Here is a 19348-nt window from a genome sequence, read left to right on the forward strand (position 1 = left end):
AGGGGGCATAGCTTTAAATTAAGGGGGGGGTAGGTATAGGACAGATGTTAGGGGTAGGTTCTTTACTCAGCGAGTGGTGGGGGCATGGAATGTGCTGCCTGTGGGAGTGGTAGAGTCAGAATCTTTGGTGACCTTTAAGCGGCAATTGGATAGGTACATGGATGGGTGCTTAAGCTAGGACAAATGTTCGGCACAACATCGTGGGCCGAAGGGCCTGTTCTGTGCTGTGCTGTATTGTTCTATGTTCTATGTTCTATGAATCCTGCAGCCCTCCTCTCTCCCACTCCCTTTTCACTCACTACACTACACTGCACAAGGAGTATAGATTAGATTTTTTAGATTAGATTAGATTACATTACAGTGTGGAAACAGGCCCTTCGGCCCAACAAGTTCACACCGACCCGCCGAAGCGAAACCCACCCATACCCCTACATTTACCCCTTACCTAACACTACGGGCAATTTAGTATGGCCAATTCACCTGACCCTGCACATCTTTGGACTGTGGGAGGAAACCGGAGCACCCGGAGGAAACCCACGCAGACACGGGGAGAACTCCACACAGTCAGTCGCCTGAGGCGGGAATTGAACCCGGGTCTCTGGCGCTGTGAGGCAGCAGTGCTAACCACTGTGCCACCGTGCCGCCCATGGTGGAATAGAAACATAGGAGCAGGAGTTGGCCATTCGGCCCTTTGAGCCTGTTGTGCCAGTCATCAAGATCATGGCTGATCATCCAACTCCATAGCCTCATCCTGCTTTCTCCCCATCACATTTGATCCTATTTGCCCCAAGTTTGATATCTAGCCTCCTCACAAATACAATCAATGTTTTAGCATCAACTGCTTCCTGTGGTAATGAATTTCGCAGGCTCACTAGTCTTTGGGTGAAGAAAAGTCTCCTCATCTCCATCCTTAATGGCCTACTCTAAATCCTCAAACTGTGACACCCCTGGTTCTGGGCATGCCACCATCGGGAGCATCTTCCCTGCATCTACCCTGTCTAGTCCTGTTAGAATTTTATAAGTCTGTATGAGATTCCCCCTCATTCATCTGAACTCCAGCGAAAACAATCCAAACTTAGTCCATCTCTCCTCCTGCTGTCCCTGGAATCTTGCACAATTATCTCTTATGTGGGACTTTCAGAAAGCATTTGACAAAGTCCAAACGTACTGCATTGACTGGCTCATCCTTGTCAACTCTACTAGTTACATCTCCACAGGATTCCAACAGATTTGTCAAGTATGATTTCCCCTTCATAAATCTAAATGCTTTGCTACAAAGTCCTTGAAATTGGATTCGAGAATTTTTCCCACTACTGATGTTAGGCTTATTGGTTTATAATTCCCTGTTTTCTCCCTATCTCCCGTTGTCACTGTAATATTCAAAATCTCCAGGGATTGTTCCGGAGTCAATGGACTCCTGGAAGATGACGATCAATGCATCCACTATCTCTAGAGCCACTTCCTTAAGTACTCTGGGATGGAAATGATCAGCCTCTGAGGATTTATCCACCTTCAATTCCAGCAATTTAGCCAGCATCATTTCTCTACTAATATTGATCTCTCTCAGTTCTTCCCTGTCACTAAATCTTGCGCTAAGTTCTCCAATGTTTCTGGTATCTGATTTGTGTCTCTCTTGTGAAAACAGAAACAAAATATGTACTCAGTTGCTCAGCCATTTCTTTGTCCCCTATTATACATTCCCCAGTTCTGTCTGTAGGGGACCTACATTTGTGTTCACCACTCTCTTTTTCTTCACGTACCTATAGAAACTCTTAGTGTCAGTCTTTGTGTTCCCTGCAAGCTTATTTTTGGACTGTATTTTCCTCTTCTTACTTAATCCCTCAATCCTTCTTTGCTAAATTCTAAACTGTTCTCAATCCTCAGGCCTATTATTTTTCTTGGATAATACTCTCCATTTGTCTGGATGACTGTAGCTTAAACAATACTCAAGTTGTCTGTCATCACCCAGGACAAAGTAGCTAATTTCATTGACACCCCGTCTCCCACCTTCAGCATTGAGCTGATTCATGATCAATGGCAACAGAATGTACCACCTGTAAGTTGCACTGCAGTTTTGCACCAAACCTCCTTTGACAACACGTTCTAAAGCCAGATCGCTACCACCTAGAAGGATCAGGGCAGCAGATGCATGGGAACGCTACCAGCAAGTTCCCCTCCAAGCCACGCACCATCTTGAATTGGAAGCACATTACTGTTCTTTCACTGTCACTGGGTCAAAATCCTGGGGCTCCCTTCCTAACAGCACTATGGGTGTACCCACACCCTCAGGACTGCAGTGGTTTCAGAAGACAGCTCATCACCACCTTCTCAAGGACCAATTGAAGATGGGAATAATCCTGGCCTAAACAGTGACACCCACTTCCCATGAGCAAATTTAAAACTAAATGTTTGATCAGGCCCCAATTAAAATATTGTATCCAATTCTGCTTGCCAAGCTTCAGAAATGTCAAGAGGGTCCACGAGAGGGTGCAGAGGAGATTGACCAGAGTGATTCCAGGGATGAGGAATTTTAGCTCCAAGGTTAACGTTCAGATTCTCTGACCCCATAGGCTATGGGACAAACATGGAGATATGGCATTGATAAGATTGTTCTGTGATGAGCTGCATGGACTAGGTCTGTGTATCGTTCTCCTGTGCTGTTAATGACTCTATAAATCCAATAGCAAGTTCAGGAGAAAAGACTTTACCCAGAGGGTGGTGACAATCTGGAACTTTTAGCTGGGAATGGTTCAGAAGAATAGCATAGATGCATTCAAGGTGAAGCTGGATAAGACCTTAAAGGAGATAAAAATGGATAGAGTTAAATGGAAACTGGTAGGAGGAGGCTGAAATGAAGCATGAACTCTGGTGTGGACCTGTTAAACTATTTCTGTGCCATATATGTAATATATCTGGACTTCCAGAAGGCATTGATAAGATGCTGTACAAAAGATTAATTCACAAAGTTGGATCGTATGGGCTTCGGGGTAATTTATTAGCCTGGATAAATGACTGGCTGATGGACAGAAGACAGAGAGTCAGGATAATTTTTTTTTCTGAATGGCAAGATGTAACTAGTGCGATGCCACAGGGTTAGGTCGTTGGACCCCAGCTATTTCCAACCTGCGTTAACAACTTAGATACAGGGATCAAAGTAGCCAAATGTGCAGATGACACAGTAATAGACGGGTTGGTAAATTGCAATGAGGAAATAAGAACCTTACAACTATATATAGATAGGTTAGGAGAGTGGGCCAAAATGTGACAGATGGAGTTTAACATAGATAAGTGTGAGGTACTGCCTTTTGGTCGAAAAAATGAGAAGGTGACCTATTATCTAAGTGGGAAAAGACTTCAGGGTGCTCCAGTGCAGAGAGGGATCTGGGTCTCCTTGTTCATGAGGCACAGCAAACGAGCATGCAGGTACAGCAGGTAATAAAGAAGGTGAATGGAATGTAGGCTTTTATAGCTAAAAGAATATAATATAATATACAATATAATATTAGAATAGAATATAAAGGTAAGGAAGTATTGTTGCAATTATACAAGGGATTTGCAATATCTGGAGTATTGTGCACAGTTTTGGTCCCTTATTTGAGGAAAGATGTCATGGCATTGGAGACAGTTCAGAGGAGGTTCACTAGATTGAACCCAGAGATGGAGCTTGTCATATGAAGAGACATTGAACAATTTAGGCCTATACTCTGTGGAATTTAGAAGAATGAAGGGAGATCAAATTGAGGTATTCAAGACGATAAAAGGTCTGGATAAAATAAGCGTGGAGCGGATCCTCCTTCTTGTGGGATATTCTAGGATGAGAGATCATCATCTGAGGGTAAGGGGTAGCAAATTTAAAACAAAATTGAGGAGAAACTACTTCTCTGAAAGTGTTGTGAATATGTGGAACTCGCTACCCCACAGTGAAATGGATGCTGGGACAGTGAGTAACTTGGAGAAGTTGGACAGATTTTTAATTGGTAATGAGTTGAAGGGTTATGTAAAGAAGGCAGGAAAATGCAGTGAGGAGCATATCAGCTATGATCGAATGGCGGGGCAGACACGATGGGCCGAATAGCCTAATTCTGCTCCGATATCTTATGAACTTATAGGATCACCAATTCTTTATTAAGGTCTTTATCATAGTTTTAAAAGAAAGCAAATGACAGCAGGAGGGAAAGCCACATCAAAGTTGCTGCCTTTGTACGAGTGCAGATTCTCAATGGCCAAACACGTGCGATCATATGGTCTTGTGCATCCTCATTGATTTAGGAGCAAGCCTGGCTGGTGACTGACTAAAACAGAGAAGGTTCATTTCTGAAGAGGCTGAACATATTTGAGAGACTTCGTCAGAAAATACAGAGGCTAAATCTAGGAGTTGGAGGGCAAGCACAAGCCACCAAACCGTCCCTCTATCTGACCCTTCATATAGCCAGCTGTCCCATGCATGGCAGATTCTGCAGAACCCACACTAGGCTCTTCATCTATTTTCGCACCCATCAATCCAGAGTAGAAGCAAGTCTCCCTCAGTCTCAGGTGCTGCCTGAGAAGAAGAGATGATGATGCGAAGGACCTTTTATTCCATTAACATGCAGGTTACCTGTCAGCACAGCATAAAAATGACAATTTGTGGGTACACACAAATGTTAAAAAATCCTTTCATGGGATCTGAGGGTCTTTAGTAGGCACAGCATTTTTGCTCATCCCTGATTGTCCTTGAGCTGCTCCTTTTTAGCCGCTGCAGTCCATCTGGTGTACAGTTTTCCACAATATTATTAGGAAAGGAGTTATAGGATTTTGACCCAGCAACAGTGAAGGAGCTGTGTTGTTCCAAGTCAGGGTGGTGGGATCTTGCAGGTGATGGTGTGCCCATGTATCTGCTACCAAGGTCGTCCTCGGTGGGCGAAGTGGTGGGTTTGGAAAGTTTTCTTGATGGAGGTTTGGTGAGTTAATGCAGAGCATCTTGGAGATTGTACACGTTACTGCCACTGAGTACTGGTGATGAATGGGATTCCAATTAAATGGGCTGCTTTGTCCTGGATATTGTTGAATTTCTTGTGGTGTTAAAGTTGCATTGATGCAGGCAAATCAAGAGAATTTCATCATATTTCTGTCTTGTACTTTGCAATGATGGATAGACTTTGAGGAATCAGGAAGTGTGTTACTTGTTGCAGGATTCCCGGCAGCTACCCTTTTCTTGTAGCCACAGTATTTATATGCCTAGTCCAGTTCAGTTTCTGATCAGGGAGTTGATTGCAGGGATTCGGTGTCAATAATGCCAATGAAGGCGATATGATTAGATTATCATGTAGAGATGATCATTGCTTGACACACTGTGGCATAAATTTTATTTGCCACTTATCAGTTTAAACCTGGATATTGCCAGGTCTTGCTGCATTTGGGTATGGACTGCTTCAGTATCTGAGAAGTCACAAATGGTGCTGAACATTGTGCAGTCATCATCCCCACTTCTGACTTTCTGATGGAAGGAAGGTAATTGAAGCAGGTGAAGGTGATTGGGCCTGGAACACTACCCCCACAGTGATGTCTGGGACGAAGCTGATAATCACGACCAACATCTATCTTTTGTACTAGATAAGATTCTAACCAGTGGAGCGTTTCCCCTCCCCACGAATTCCCTCTGACTCTAGTTTTACTAGGGCTCCTTAATGTCATGCTCTATCAAATGCTGCCTTGATGTCAAGGCTAGTCACTTGCACCTCACCTCTGCAGATGGGCTCTTTTGACTGTGATTTGGGCAAGTGATGAGGTCTCGAAGTACTCTAGCTGCCTGGATCGATTTATTCCACTCCATTGTACAGTTACGTTATTAATTCAGGTCTCTAGTGGATGGATCCCAGGTGAAAGGAATACTCATTGACCTGTGGCTGACGACACTAGTGCGGATGTCAAAGAACTGTGGCAGAATAATGGAGTGCATGTTTCTGCAGAAGTATACTATGAGCATAAGTAAAACTTAGGAGAAAGATTCTGCTGTGTGTATGGATCTGGATAAATTCTGCTATTTGGCCCTGAAAATGTTCCCAAAATGGTTGTGTGATCGAGAAACCACAGTACCTGAGTACTTCTGTCTTACATTATCTGTGGGATCAACATAAGATAAATTAAAATGGCTTTCTAGCCAACATGGGGTGATTGTGTTAGTGGAATGTCTTGACAGATGACAGGGAGGTTGAATGTGTGGCAGTCGTTTTTCCATATCTCTCATGGATATTAATTTGATAGCTTGTATTTATTGTAATAAAATGTTCGGTTTGTGGGAGGGTAGTGTGAACATGGGAACAGTTATTCAAAGAGACTAAGTAGCCTTAACTGAATATTGCAGAATCCATGTTGTTCCTTTGATGTCATTTATTTATCTTTGTGCTGTGATTTAGAGATCAGCATGGAGTATAGCAATTAAAAGTACATTTCATTAAAGTTGTGAACTTCTGTCTGCTGTACTTGTGCTGTAAATGTAAAGGGTGATGTACTTGTGCACATTTGTTGTGAATATCGTTGTCACAACATAACTTAGAATAGTGTGCTGATAATCATACTCCACCGTTTCACAAGTTGTCACAAAATGTATAAATGTATAAAATCCCAGTGAGATCACCAAAACCCAATTTGCCTAACTGAGTGCTATCCAGGATAAAAGGAAACTATATTAGGATGTTTCAGCTATTGTAAAACTAATCGATTTATTACAACTCAATTAATGTTTACAAAAACAGTGAAAGAAAGGATTTCTAATTTGTGCAACTTAAACTATTGCCTTTCAAAGTCCCATATAAACATGCGTTTAGCCATGATTAAGATCATTTACATGGAAAAAGAATACAGACAGGGTAAACAAAATTCTGAAGATGAAAAGTCCACATTCTTGTCCTCGCTCAGTCTGCAGGGTCTGGAAGTTTTTTCATTCTCTGTTGCTCTTAACACTTGCACTTTCTTTGAACACTCTGAAGCTCAACCAACCAGAAAGCTGTTGCTAGGCAGAATTTCCTTAATGACATCTCCCTATTTTTGCTTCTAAAAGGCAACATTGTATTGCACAACTCAGCAGTATGCAACACTTGATTTTCAAGATGCACAACTTTGCTGGTTTTCAGTTATGGCAGTATGTATCATCTAAAAGATACACTGCAGAAATTCTCCAAGGCTCCTTTGTCAGTATCTTCCAAACCCATGGCCACTGCCATCTCGAAGGACAAGGACAGCAGGTACATGAGAACTCCACCATTTACACGTTCTGTTCCAAGATGCACACCATTCTGACTTCGAAATGTACTACTATTCCTTGAGTATCACTGGGTCAAAATTCTGGAATTCCCTCTTTTAACAGCATGTGGGTTTGCCTACAGAATTGTACTGCAGCGGTTCAAGAAGGTTGCTCACTACGACCTCGTTACGGGCAACTAGGAAGGGGTAATAAATGCTAAGGAGAAAGTGAGGACTGCAGATGCTGGAGATCAGAGCTGAAAATGTGTTGCTGGAAAAGCGCAGCAGGTCAGGCAGCATCCAAGGAACAGGAGAGTCAGAACTCAGATTTCTCCAGTTTCCTCATTTCCCCTCCCCCCACCTTGTCTCAGTCAAATCCCTCGAACTCAGCACCGCCTTCCTAACCTGCAGTCTTCTTCCTGACCTCTCCGCCCGCACCCCACTCCGGCCTATCACCCTCACCTTGACCTCCCTCCACCTATCACATTTCCAAAGCCCCTCCCCCAAGTCCCTCCTTCCTACCTTTTATCTTAGCCTGCTGGACACACTTTCCTCATTCCTGAAGAAGGGCTTATGCCCGAAACGTCGATTCTCCTGTTCCTTGGATGCTGCCTGACCTGCTGCGCTTTTCCAGCAACACATTTTCAGCTCAGTAATAAATGCTAACCCAGCCAGCAATGCCCACATCACATGAATGAATAAAATAAAAGCCTGACTTCCATTCAGGTTATAGTTCCAAAAGACTGAGAAATAGGTGGTTTCTTCCAATATCTCTCAAATCTCTGGGAATTCAGCCCTGAAGAAGGTTTACACCTGAAACTTCGATGACTTCACCACCTGATGCTGCCTGGCTTGCTGTGTTCTTCCAGCCTACTGTCTGTCTACCCTGAAATACAAGCAGTGTGGAATCTTCGTGAATACCCAATCCTGCATTGTTGTTACTGCATGTGTGAGAAAGAGGTGTGTGAATCAAGGCCAAAGCATATGAACTCATGAACATTAGAGCAAAACCTCCATGCCATCAGTTGTGACGCAAGTTGCTGTTCCTGTGCCTGAGAACACTTGTAATATGAAACATACCGTGAGTATTTCACGTGTCAACACAGTATGCCAAGTTATGGTCCTTTATGGTTCCTGTTAACTATGCTTGACAGATGTTTGAGGGAATAAAAACTATAAGTGGTAACCAGAGCCTGAGGATGTAGGTGATGGCATGCTATGTCCTGGGTTAATATCCCAAGAAAGTGCTGGCTGCATTACCACCAGCTACAGGGTTCTCTCAGCATTTACCCATGATCCTGAAGATGCTGGTTAATTATTATTTGCTGAGCCTTACTATTGTGATATGTGAGAGTTGAACCCATGCTGTCATAGAACATTACAGCGCAGTACAGGCCCTTCGGCCCTCGATGTTTCGCCGACCAGTCATACCAACCTGAAGCCCATCTAACCTACACTATTCCATGTACGTCCGTATGTTTGTCCAATGACGACCTAAAGTTTGCAAATCTACTACCGTTGCAGGCAAAGCATTCCATACCCTTACTACTCTCTGAGTAAAGAAACTATCTCTGACATCTGTCCGATATTTATCACCTCTCAATTTAAAGCTATGCCCCCTCATGCTCACCGTCACCATACTTGGATAAAGGCTCTCCCTATCCACCCTATCTAACTCTCTGATTATCTTAAATATCTCTATTAAGTCACCTCTCAACCTTCTCTCCAACGAAAGCAGCCTCAAGTCCCTCAGCCTTTCCTCGTAAGACCTCCCCTCCATACCAGGCAACATCCTAGTAAATCTCCTCTGCACCCTTTCCAAAGCTTCCACATCCTCCTTATGATGTGGTGACCAGAACTGTACACAATACTCCAAGTGCGGCCGCACCAGAGTTTTGTACAGCTGTAGCATAACCTCATGGTTCCGGAACTCGATCCTTCTATTAATAAAAGCTAAAACACTGTATGCCTTCTTAACAGGTGGCACGGTGGCTCACTGGAACGGGTGGCATGGTGGCTCAGTGGTTAGCACTGCTGCCTCACAGCACCAGGGTCCCAGGTTCAATTCCAGCCTCAGGCAAATGTCTGTGTGGAGTTTGCACATCCTCTATGTGTCTGCATGGGTTTCCTCCGGGTGCTCCGGTTTCCTCCCACAGTCGAAAGGTGTGCAGGTCAGGTGAATTGGCCATGCTAAATTGGCCATGCTAAATTGCCCATAGTGTTAGATGCATTAGTCAGAGGGAAATGTGTCTGGGTGGGTTACACTTCGGAGGGTTGGTGTGGACTTGTTGGGTCGAAGGGCCTGTTTCCACACTGTAGGGAATCTAAACCCTGTCAACCTGGGTGGCAACTTTCAAGGATCTGTGTACCTGGACACAGAGATCTCTCTGCTCATCTACACTACCAAGAATCTTACCATTAGCCCAGTATTTTGCATTTCGGTTACTCCGACCAAAGTGAATCACCTCACACTTGTCCGCATTAAACTCCATTTGCCACCTCTCAGCCCAGGTCTGCAGCTTATCTATGTCTCTCTGTGACCTACAACATCCTTTGTCACTATCCACAACTTCACCGACCTTAGTGTCGTCTGCAAATTTACTAACCCACCCTTCTACGCCCTCATCCAGGTCATTTATAAAAATGACGAACAGCAGTGGACCCAACACCGACCCTTGCGGTATACCACTAGTAACTGGACTCCAGGATGAACTTTTCCCATCAACCACCACTTTCTGTCTTCTTTCAGCAAGCCAATTACTTATCCAAACCGCTATATTTCCCACAATCCAATTCCTCCACATTTTGTACAATAGCCTACTGTGGGGAGCCTTATTGAACGCTTTGCTGAAATCTATATACACCACATCAACCGGTTTACCTTCATCTACCTGTTTGGTCACCTTCTCAAAGAACTCCATAAGATTTGTGAGGCACAACCTACCCTTCACAAAACCGTGCTGGCTGTCCCTCATCAAATTATTCTTTTCTAGATGATTATAAATCCTATCTCTTATAACCTTTTCCAACAACTGAAGTAAGGCTCACTGGTCTATAATTACCAGGGTTGTTTCTACTCCTCTTCTTGAACAGGGGAACCACAATTGCTATCCTTTGCTAGTCTTCTGGCACTATTCCTGTAGACAATGACAATTTAAAGGTCAATGTCAAAGGCTCGGCAGCCTCCTCCCTGGCTTCCCAGAGGATCCTAGTATAAATCCTATCCGGCCCTGGGGACTTATCTATTTTCACACTCTGCAGAATTTCTAATACCTCTTCCTTGTGAACCTCAATCCCACCTCATCTAGTAGCCTGTATCTCCGTATTCTCCTCGACACTATTGTCGTTTTCTAGCGTGAATACTGTTGAAAAATATTCATTTACTGCTTCCCCTATCTCCTCTGACTCCACACACAACTTCCCACTGCTATCCTTGATTGCCCTTAATCTTACTGTCTAGGAGAAAGTGAGGACTGCTGATGCTGGAGATCAGAGCTGAAAAATGTGTTGCTGGAAAAGCGCAGCAGGTCAGGCAGCATCCAAGGAGCAGGAGAATCGACACTTCGGCCATAAGCTCTTCTTACTCTCGTTATTCTTTTATTCCTTAAATACCTATAGAATTTACCCTGATCCTATCCACCAACAACTTCTCATGTCTCCTCCTGGCTCTTCTGAACTCTCTCTTTAGATCTTTCCTGGCTACCTTGTAATCCTCAAGCGTCCTAACTGAGCCTTCGCATCTCATCCTAACATAAGTCTTCCTCTTCCTCTTGACCAAAGATTCCACTTCCTTCATAAACCACGGCTTCCACGCTCTACAGCTTCCTCCCTGCCTGACAGGTACATACTTGTCGAGGACACTCGGGAGCTTTTCCATGAATAAGCTCCACATTTCTAATGTGCCTATCCCCTGCAGTTTCCTTCCCCATCCTATGCTTCCTAAATCTTGCCTAATTGCATCGTAATTGCCTTTCACCCAGCTGTGACCCGTGCCCAGTGGTATATACCTATCCCTTTCTATCACTAAAGTAAACATAACAGATCGCTATCATCAAAATGCTCACCTACTTCCAAGTCTAACACCTGGCTGGGCTCATTACACAGTACCAAACCTAATGTGGCTTCACCCCTGTTGACTTTACTCTGATCACAAACCAACTGCCCAGCTGTTTGAGCAGGTTAATGGAGTTCAAATACAGTCAGATCAGCTGTGATTTGACCGAAAGATCGAGTACTCAGAAGAGACTTCGTGGCCTCCTATTCCTGACACGTGGAACTCAGTTCGATATCGAGTAATGCATCTGTTCATGAGTTGGATCAGTATTATTTGATCTTGTACTGTTGTGTTTGTATAATGTATCTGTATGAAAGACCTTTTTTCCTTTTTATATTTGTCTAGGTGGGGTCAGTAGTTATGGCTATGTCTCCTGACGGATTGTTTCCAGCAGTTGGAATGCACTCTCTTGGTGAAGAAGTTCGCATTGACTTTCAGGTTGAATGGGGGCTGGATGAGGACGACAGTGTCATGATGGTTGACAGTCATGAAGATGAATGGGGCCGTTTACATGATGTTAAAGTTTGTGGAACAGTAAGTAACTTTTTCAAGTCCATGTTTCACAAGATTATCTTTGCATCGGGAAATATTGCAAGACAATGTGTTTTGAAAATCTGTCAGCAAGTTTTATCATGGCTTTACTAGTAGATTCTGGAACTCATCAGAAATTGTCTTGGTATTGTAAAATTTAGATTGCATTTATATGCCAATGTCAGGAAACTCTCTTCAATTTTGAAAATGCAATTTTTTGTGAAGCCAGCCATGTGTGACTTCAGAAGTGTCTAAGTTTCTCTTTCTGTGAGTCATCTCTGTTGGTATTGGGAAGCAGGATACGTATTGAGTTTATTGCCTGATCCTAATAATTTGCAATATTTCACATTGGTGACACTGATCTATGTGACCTCAGGAACTGATCTAAATGCACAGGTACAAGTTCATTCAAACATGATGGCCTCTGGTATTATTGGTAGACTATTAATCCAGAGACCTTGGCAATCTTCTGGGGACCCAGGTTTGAATGCTGCCAAAGCAGATGGTAGAATTTTGAATTCAATAACTATCTGGAGTTAGGAATCTAATGATATCTATGAAACCATTGCTAATTTTTGGAAAAACTCATCTGGTTCACTGATGTCCTTTAGGGAAGAAAACTGCTGATCTTACCTGGTCTAGCCTGCACGTGGTTCCAGATCCATAGCAATGTCGATCGTACTTAACTGTCCTTTGGGCGATTAGGGATGGACAGTAAATGGTGGCTTGGCAGTGATACCCACATAAAAAAAACCCTCTCCCATCATTGAACTGATCGATGAAGCTGATCCTAGTTGCAGGATTTGCCTAGATTCCACTTATGTTTCGTTGTGCGCTTAAAGAAAATGAGAATTTTTACAAACCAAATGTAACGGTGGTGTTACTGCTTTTTTGAGTTGCTTCTGTGAATATACCAGATGTTGTGAAATCAAACTTGAGCTTTTGCTGCACATCATTGTTTGAACCTTTAAAGTTCGTTCTTTGTAACATGTATGATACTGACAAGGCAGTTTTTACTGGCTCTGCTGAACTCTGAGACCCAGTTAAGCATTGTGGACCTGGAGTTCTTTATTGGTGATATGCTAAATAATTGTGAATGTTGCCACAGATGATTTAGTGATGGGGAAAACCCATGCAGCTGTTAGCACTTCTGGGTATAGAGAAAGGAACAAAGGTAAGAGTGAACATTAGATTTTGTGATTACTTTCCAGTGGAAGCTCAAATATTATTTGCATTAATTGTTGCTGGGTGAGATTTAAGCACTTTACCTTGGGATTACTGCACCAATAACATAACTAATGGATTACCATAGTCTACTGCATTAGCCTGTTTGCCTTGAATTTGGTTGTCTTTGTGGAGGTAGTGGATGATATTGTTATGGACCAGACCAAACCCGCTTCAAATAAATCAAGGTGTTAGCATTGACCCTAATGTTTTCTTATTTAAAGACAAGTGTAAAATGCTGTGTTCCAGATGTAATTTGATTGGTTACACTACTCAGCCTTAAGCAAAACACACTTTATTGTTAATCTACAGTCAAAAGAAAGAAAAATTGGTCTAACTTTAACTATTGGAGAACTTAACAGAATAATAGATTATTTAACTACTAAACAGCAACTTTTCCAACATTGTAACATCCTATAAACACACCCTTGGCAAAGACAAATTCAGTAAAATAGATTGTGTCATATGCAATGCTTCTCCAATTCAGGATGAAAGTCCATTAAGAGAAAATTCTGGAAGAGAAAATTCTGGAAGAGATAATTCAAACATTTTGCCATAGCAGGGTGAGATGTATGGCAGCTTCAAAACTACAGAGAGCTAAACTAAAACTCTGGTTTTGTGGGAGCCTGACTCCACCCATTTATGCTGCTTCTATTGTTCCAACTTTTAAAGAAAATCCCCAAGGCCTCACAAGCTGCTTATTTTATTGGCTTGGAACAGACTGCTCACTATCTCTGTTTCGACCTCTCGATTTTAAAAAGAGGACAAAATATACCTCAAAAGCCATCGTATTGTCGCAGTATCAAAGTACACTGAGATGACCACATGTATATTCTCCACACTTCAAAGTCTTGTTTTTCTTGCTGAATAAGTCATGTCAGAGTTTAATGTTCACAGCTTGCTTGTCTATTAAGCTGTGAAATCGAAATACTTTACCTTGTATTTCAATGATTGTACAGAAGAGGGGGGGTAAACAGAATTGCTCATGCTTGTGACTTTCTATTAATTATTTATAATGTGATATTAACTGACAAAATCTGGAAAAAGTGCAAATGTATTGAAGTACAACATATTGGCCACACAAGGTGCTATAATGAGACTGCAATCAAAGACATCGAATTAAATCTGGACACTTAAATAATACATGTAATATACACAATAGGCCCATAAGACAGCACCAGAGTTTTGAAAGGAAATATTTGGGTGGAACCTTCAAAGCATAAGATGTGTATAACTTTAGGTGAGTTATTTTCACTGGACCATAGGGTTTCTATGATTCTGTGTTACAAAAGGGTCTTAAAGGGCTACTTTTTCACAGTGAGGAAGTAAATCATAGAATCAGTACAGTGTGGAAACAGGCCATTTGGCCCAATAAGTCCACACCAATCCTCTGAAGGGTATCCCACCCAGACCCATTCTCCTACCCTATTACCTTACATTTACCTCTGACTAATGTGCCTAACCTACACATCCCTGGACACTATGGGCAATTTAGCATGGTCAATTCACATGACCCACACCTCTTTGGACTGTGGGAGGAAACTGGAGCACCTGGAGGAAACCCACGCAGAGACTGGGAGAATGTGCAAACTCCACACAGACAGTTGTCCGAGGCTGGAATCAAACACGGGTCCCTGGTGCTGAGTAACCACTGAGTCACTGTGCCGCCCATGTGGAGGAGGCTGCTACAGTTGCAAAGTTTAAAATGTATCTGGATGGGTGTATGAATAGGAAGGGTTTAGAGGGATATGAGTCAAATGTTGGTAGAAAGGTCTAGATTAATTTAGGTCATCTGATCGCATGGACAAGTTGAACCAAAGGGTCTGTTTGCATGCAGTATAACTCTGTGACTCTAAATACTAGCCCCTCACATTACCTTTGTGAATCTTTGACATTGATCTTAAAGATAATGATAAATCTCACTTGGGATTTAGGAGAACTTTCTTTACCCAGAGAATGATAAGAATGCGGAACTCGCCAATGCAGGGCATACAGGAGGTAAATGACACAGATGCATTTGAGAAGAAGCTAGATAAGCACAGGGAGAAAGGATTTGATGGTGGGATTAGATGAATAAGGTTAGAGGGAATATTGTGTAGAATGTAGACACCAGCATGGCCTGTTTCTATGTGATATATTCTGTGTAATGTGTACAAACTGTTAACGTGGTGCATACAAATAATTTTATAAAATTGAAGATTTATGCCACCAGTTCTTTTCATCCTTGCAGTTATTCCCACTTTTTGACACCTTTGAAGGGTTTTAACTTCACCAATTTAGATTTTGAGTCTGTTTACTATGCCATCTAAAAAGGTAAAGTCACCATTGTCCTACTCTCACAAGAGAGATTGGTGGTGATTTAACCTGACTCTATGCCTCAGGCAAAGAGAGAAGTTGAGAAGGGGCATCCTTCATGGTAACCATGGTTCTTTGAGAAGGTGACCAAACAGATGAATGAGGGTAAATCGGTTGATGTGGTGTATATAGATTTCAGTAGGCTATTGTACAAAATACGGAGGTATGGGATTGAGCGTGATTTAGCAGTTTGGATCAGTAATTGGCTAGCTGAAAGAAGACAGGGTGGTGGTTCATGGGAAATATTCATCCTGGAGTTCAGTTGCTAGTGGTGTACCACAAGGATCTGTTTTGGGTCCACTGCTATTTGTTATTTTTATAAATGACCTGGCCGAGAGCATAGAAGGATAGGTTAGTACATTTGCAGATGATACTAAGGTCGGTAGAATTGTGGACAGTGATGAAGGATGTTGAAGATTGCAGAGGGACGTGGATAAGTTGCAGAGCTGGGCTGAGACGTGGCAAATGGAGTTTAATGTGGAAAGGTCTGAGGAAACCCACGCTGACACGGGGAGAACGTGCAAACTCCACACAGACAGTTGCCCGAGGCTGGAATTGAACCTGGAACCTTGGTGCTGTGAGGCAGCGGTGCTAACCACTGAGCCACCATGCCACCCGGTCAAGAGCAGGAGGTTTTGAAGGAATTTCAGGCAGAATGGTTTCACCCAGAGGGTGATGGGAATTTGTAACTCACTGCCTAAAAGGTTGGTGAGGCAGAAACTTTCAAGGTGTTTAAGAATTATATAAATGAGTACTTGAAACAATGTAGCGTACAAGGCTATGGGCTAAGTGCTGGAAAATGGGGCTAGGGTAAATAGATGTTTGATGATTGGCCTGGACATGATGGACTGAAGGGTGTTTTTTGTTGTAAAACCTCTGACTAATAGTGACACCTATATTGAAGGTCTGAGTTTTTAATTGCCTTCATAAGAATTGTTTTTCATAATGGCCTTATAGTTGACTGTTTTTATAGATAATACATGTAATTTGTCAAAAGAAAGTGGAAATGAATACTGTAAAAGCAATCCTAAATGATGACTATTCTGTCCTGGAAAAATAAACAAGTATAAGCTCGCAGACTGCTACTGCATTTTTTAGACTCATGCCGACCTGTCAATCAGATGATTAATGGATCATTAATGACAGATTCAATGATATGTCTTTAACGAACACATCATCAGCTTCACGCACAGCCATCATTAAATTCATGGTTTCTGAGTGAGGTAAAGTTTGACCAATGATGTCTTTTCAAAGCTGTGTCTATTTTTATGAGCCGGCAGAAGAAATTATCGCACGCCCTTCCTTGACTAGTTGTCAGGTTTTATTTGAACGTTGTTTTGAGCTGTCACTTGGTTACAGTAGCTGTAAAGACCAAAGAACAGGTGTGAGCATTGATTTGTTTTTATTTGAGTAAAAGGTGCAACAATTTGGAAATGGCTTTGACCAAAGTTAGAATTTGACTTTTTAAAAATATGGAACCAAGGGAAATTTGCATCTTTTCATTTATTTTCAAAATATTTACTCTGCTTTCACACTCTGGCACTGGATGATACACTGAGTTATCACACTATCCTTTCACACTCTGGCACTGGGTGGTACAGTGGATTGTCATACTGTTCTTTCAGACTGTGGGCTGAGGTGGTACTGTGGATGATCACCCTGTTCTTTCTCACACTTATTCATTTAGTATTTGGTGTAAGTCAAAGGGCAGTAAAGTGACATATCTTTATCAAAGGTTCTGCCGTAAGGGTTGCTATTTTCTGTCTGGTCTCAGGAGATTGCTATGCTTCAGAAGAGTTGAAATCTTGATAACAATAATTGCAGACTTGGTTTAAGTGGGATACATCATCAACTCACTTTTCTTTTATTGTGATTCTCTCTCTCGTCCATTTGCTTTTTCTCAGCATTTTATTGCTGAAATGAATGTTTTATATTAGAAAACAATACAGTGATTACAAAAGGTGAACTCAATACGAGGGGTGGATGGGGTTAGAGAATATATTTGCTTTTATGGTGATTAAGTTAAATGTCCCTGTGAAGTGCCTTGGCAGTTCAAACAATGGGTTACACATCCCTGTGCAATTTCAAGAAATGCTTAAGGAAAAGGTTGCTTCTCATTTGTAATCCCTGACCTTTTTGGAAAAATGTGGAAATCCTTATTTGAAGCTAAAATAATTATGTTTAGAATGGCTGTTACTCTGCCTGGAAATTGAATAGCAATATGTTTTTGTACCAAGACATACAGTGATGTAAAATGCTATTCAGAGAAACTGTATGCCCTGTTTGTTCCTGGCTGAGCTGTAATTAAGACTTGAATGGATTGCTTATGTTATCTGTTCTCGTTAAGCTATGCAGTGTAATTACATTGGCATCTTTCTGATAATAACGTGAAAAATGCTGCAGTTTTGATTTTTATATTCATTCTTGTTATATGATACTGAAAGTAATTGTTCCTGGATTAGTTGCTTTATTATTATTTTCTGCATTTCTGACCGCAGTGAATATATTCCCAAGATATTCAATTGATTCATCAGCTAATTCAATTAACACTCTCTTTTATGTTTAAAATCTTGCTTCTTTCTGACTGGAAGAAACGTATACAGAAACAGAAAGCTTTACAGTTGAGAAGAAAACCATTCAACCTCTCATCTATGTACTCTTTGCTACGTTAATCCGAGATTAATCCCATACTGAACTCTCCCTCCTTATACCCTTGTTTATTTTTCTGTTTCAAGAATGTCTTGAAAAGATCATCTCTTGAACAGTGCAATGTTCGCTGCCCTAACTGCTGCTTGTGGCAAAGCATGCCATGCTCCAACAGACCTCTATTGTGATCAAAAGTAGTTTCAACACTGACCCCTGGAGTACATCACTTCCAAACCTTTCCAATCCAAGCAATACCCATTAACTGTAACTATTTGCTGCCTATTTATAAATGAACATTGTTGTTAATGCTGCCGAATATATTTTCAAGAGTTTAGCACAACAAATAATTATATGCTAACTTTGTGATAAATTGGAACTGGGTATGAAAGTTTTAAACATCTCTAGCTACCACTAAAAGATTAGTCCCTCTCAGGCAGCAATTCAGTAGTAGCTGATTCTAACAAACTTTGCAAGACCTGCAAAATTGTGGAATGATACAGCACAGCAGGAAGACATTTTGGCCCAATGTGTTTTTGCCAGCTTTTTGTAAAACTACCCAATTAATCTCATCCCTCTAAATTCATCCCACAACCCTGTCAATTTTTCCACTTCCACAGTTTATCCAATTCCATTTTGCATGTTACTGTTGAATCTACTACCAGCATGCTTCATTAAGTGCTTTCCAGATCACCATCACTTCCTGTGTTTTTATTAAATAATGTTGTGCCTTAATTGTATCTCTCGTTCTTTTGCTGATCACTTTTTAAAATTTGTATGGTGATGGTTCCTGCCCTTCCTTTTTTAAAAAAAAACAACAGGCTAGAAACAGTTTCCCTTTGTTTATTCTATCAGAACTGTTCTTGATTTTGAACCATTCCATTAAATGTATTACTAAACCCCTTTGCGATAAGCAGATCAAGTTGCGCTTCCACAGTCTATCCACAGCAGCGGAAATCCCTCATCTCTCTGGTACCATTCCAGCAAATCTCTTCTGCACCCTTTCCAACACTTGTAATTTATAATGTGCTGTTCTGAATTGAACAGGCTGTTCCAGCTGAAGCCAAACAGATGGGAGCATCCTTCAAGGTGAGGGCAGAGGGAGAGTATCAGATGGGCCAGGGGAAGGAAGAGCAGAATGCCAGGCCCAATGTCAATCGATTGAATAGGTTCTTTATCCTTTGGTAAGGGTTTAGAGAAAGAATTCTGCAAGGAAATTAGAGAGGTGAAAGCAATATAGAGTTGTTAAATGCAGCACATGAATTGTGAGAATATAGACTTAGGATAGTGATCACACAAAGGTCAGTGAGGGCAAGCATT

The 19348-nt window shown here is 41.7% G+C and overlaps 1 protein-coding gene across 2 annotated transcripts in view; it reads left to right on the forward strand.

Moving 5' to 3' along the window:
• spryd3 (SPRY domain containing 3) overlaps positions 1-19348 on the forward strand; it is a 371515-nt gene that overhangs the window by 35272 nt on the left and 316895 nt on the right. For both annotated transcript variants that reach the window (XM_043682106.1, XM_043682107.1), the window contains exon 6: positions 11621-11809. In XM_043682106.1, the coding sequence (XP_043538041.1) occupies positions 11621-11809 (189 nt within the window). The remainder of the gene's footprint in view (positions 1-11620; positions 11810-19348) is intronic.

Source organism: Chiloscyllium plagiosum, chromosome 43, assembly GCF_004010195.1.
Source record: "Chiloscyllium plagiosum isolate BGI_BamShark_2017 chromosome 43, ASM401019v2, whole genome shotgun sequence".
In the NCBI taxonomy this organism is placed as follows: domain Eukaryota; kingdom Metazoa; phylum Chordata; class Chondrichthyes; order Orectolobiformes; family Hemiscylliidae; genus Chiloscyllium; species Chiloscyllium plagiosum.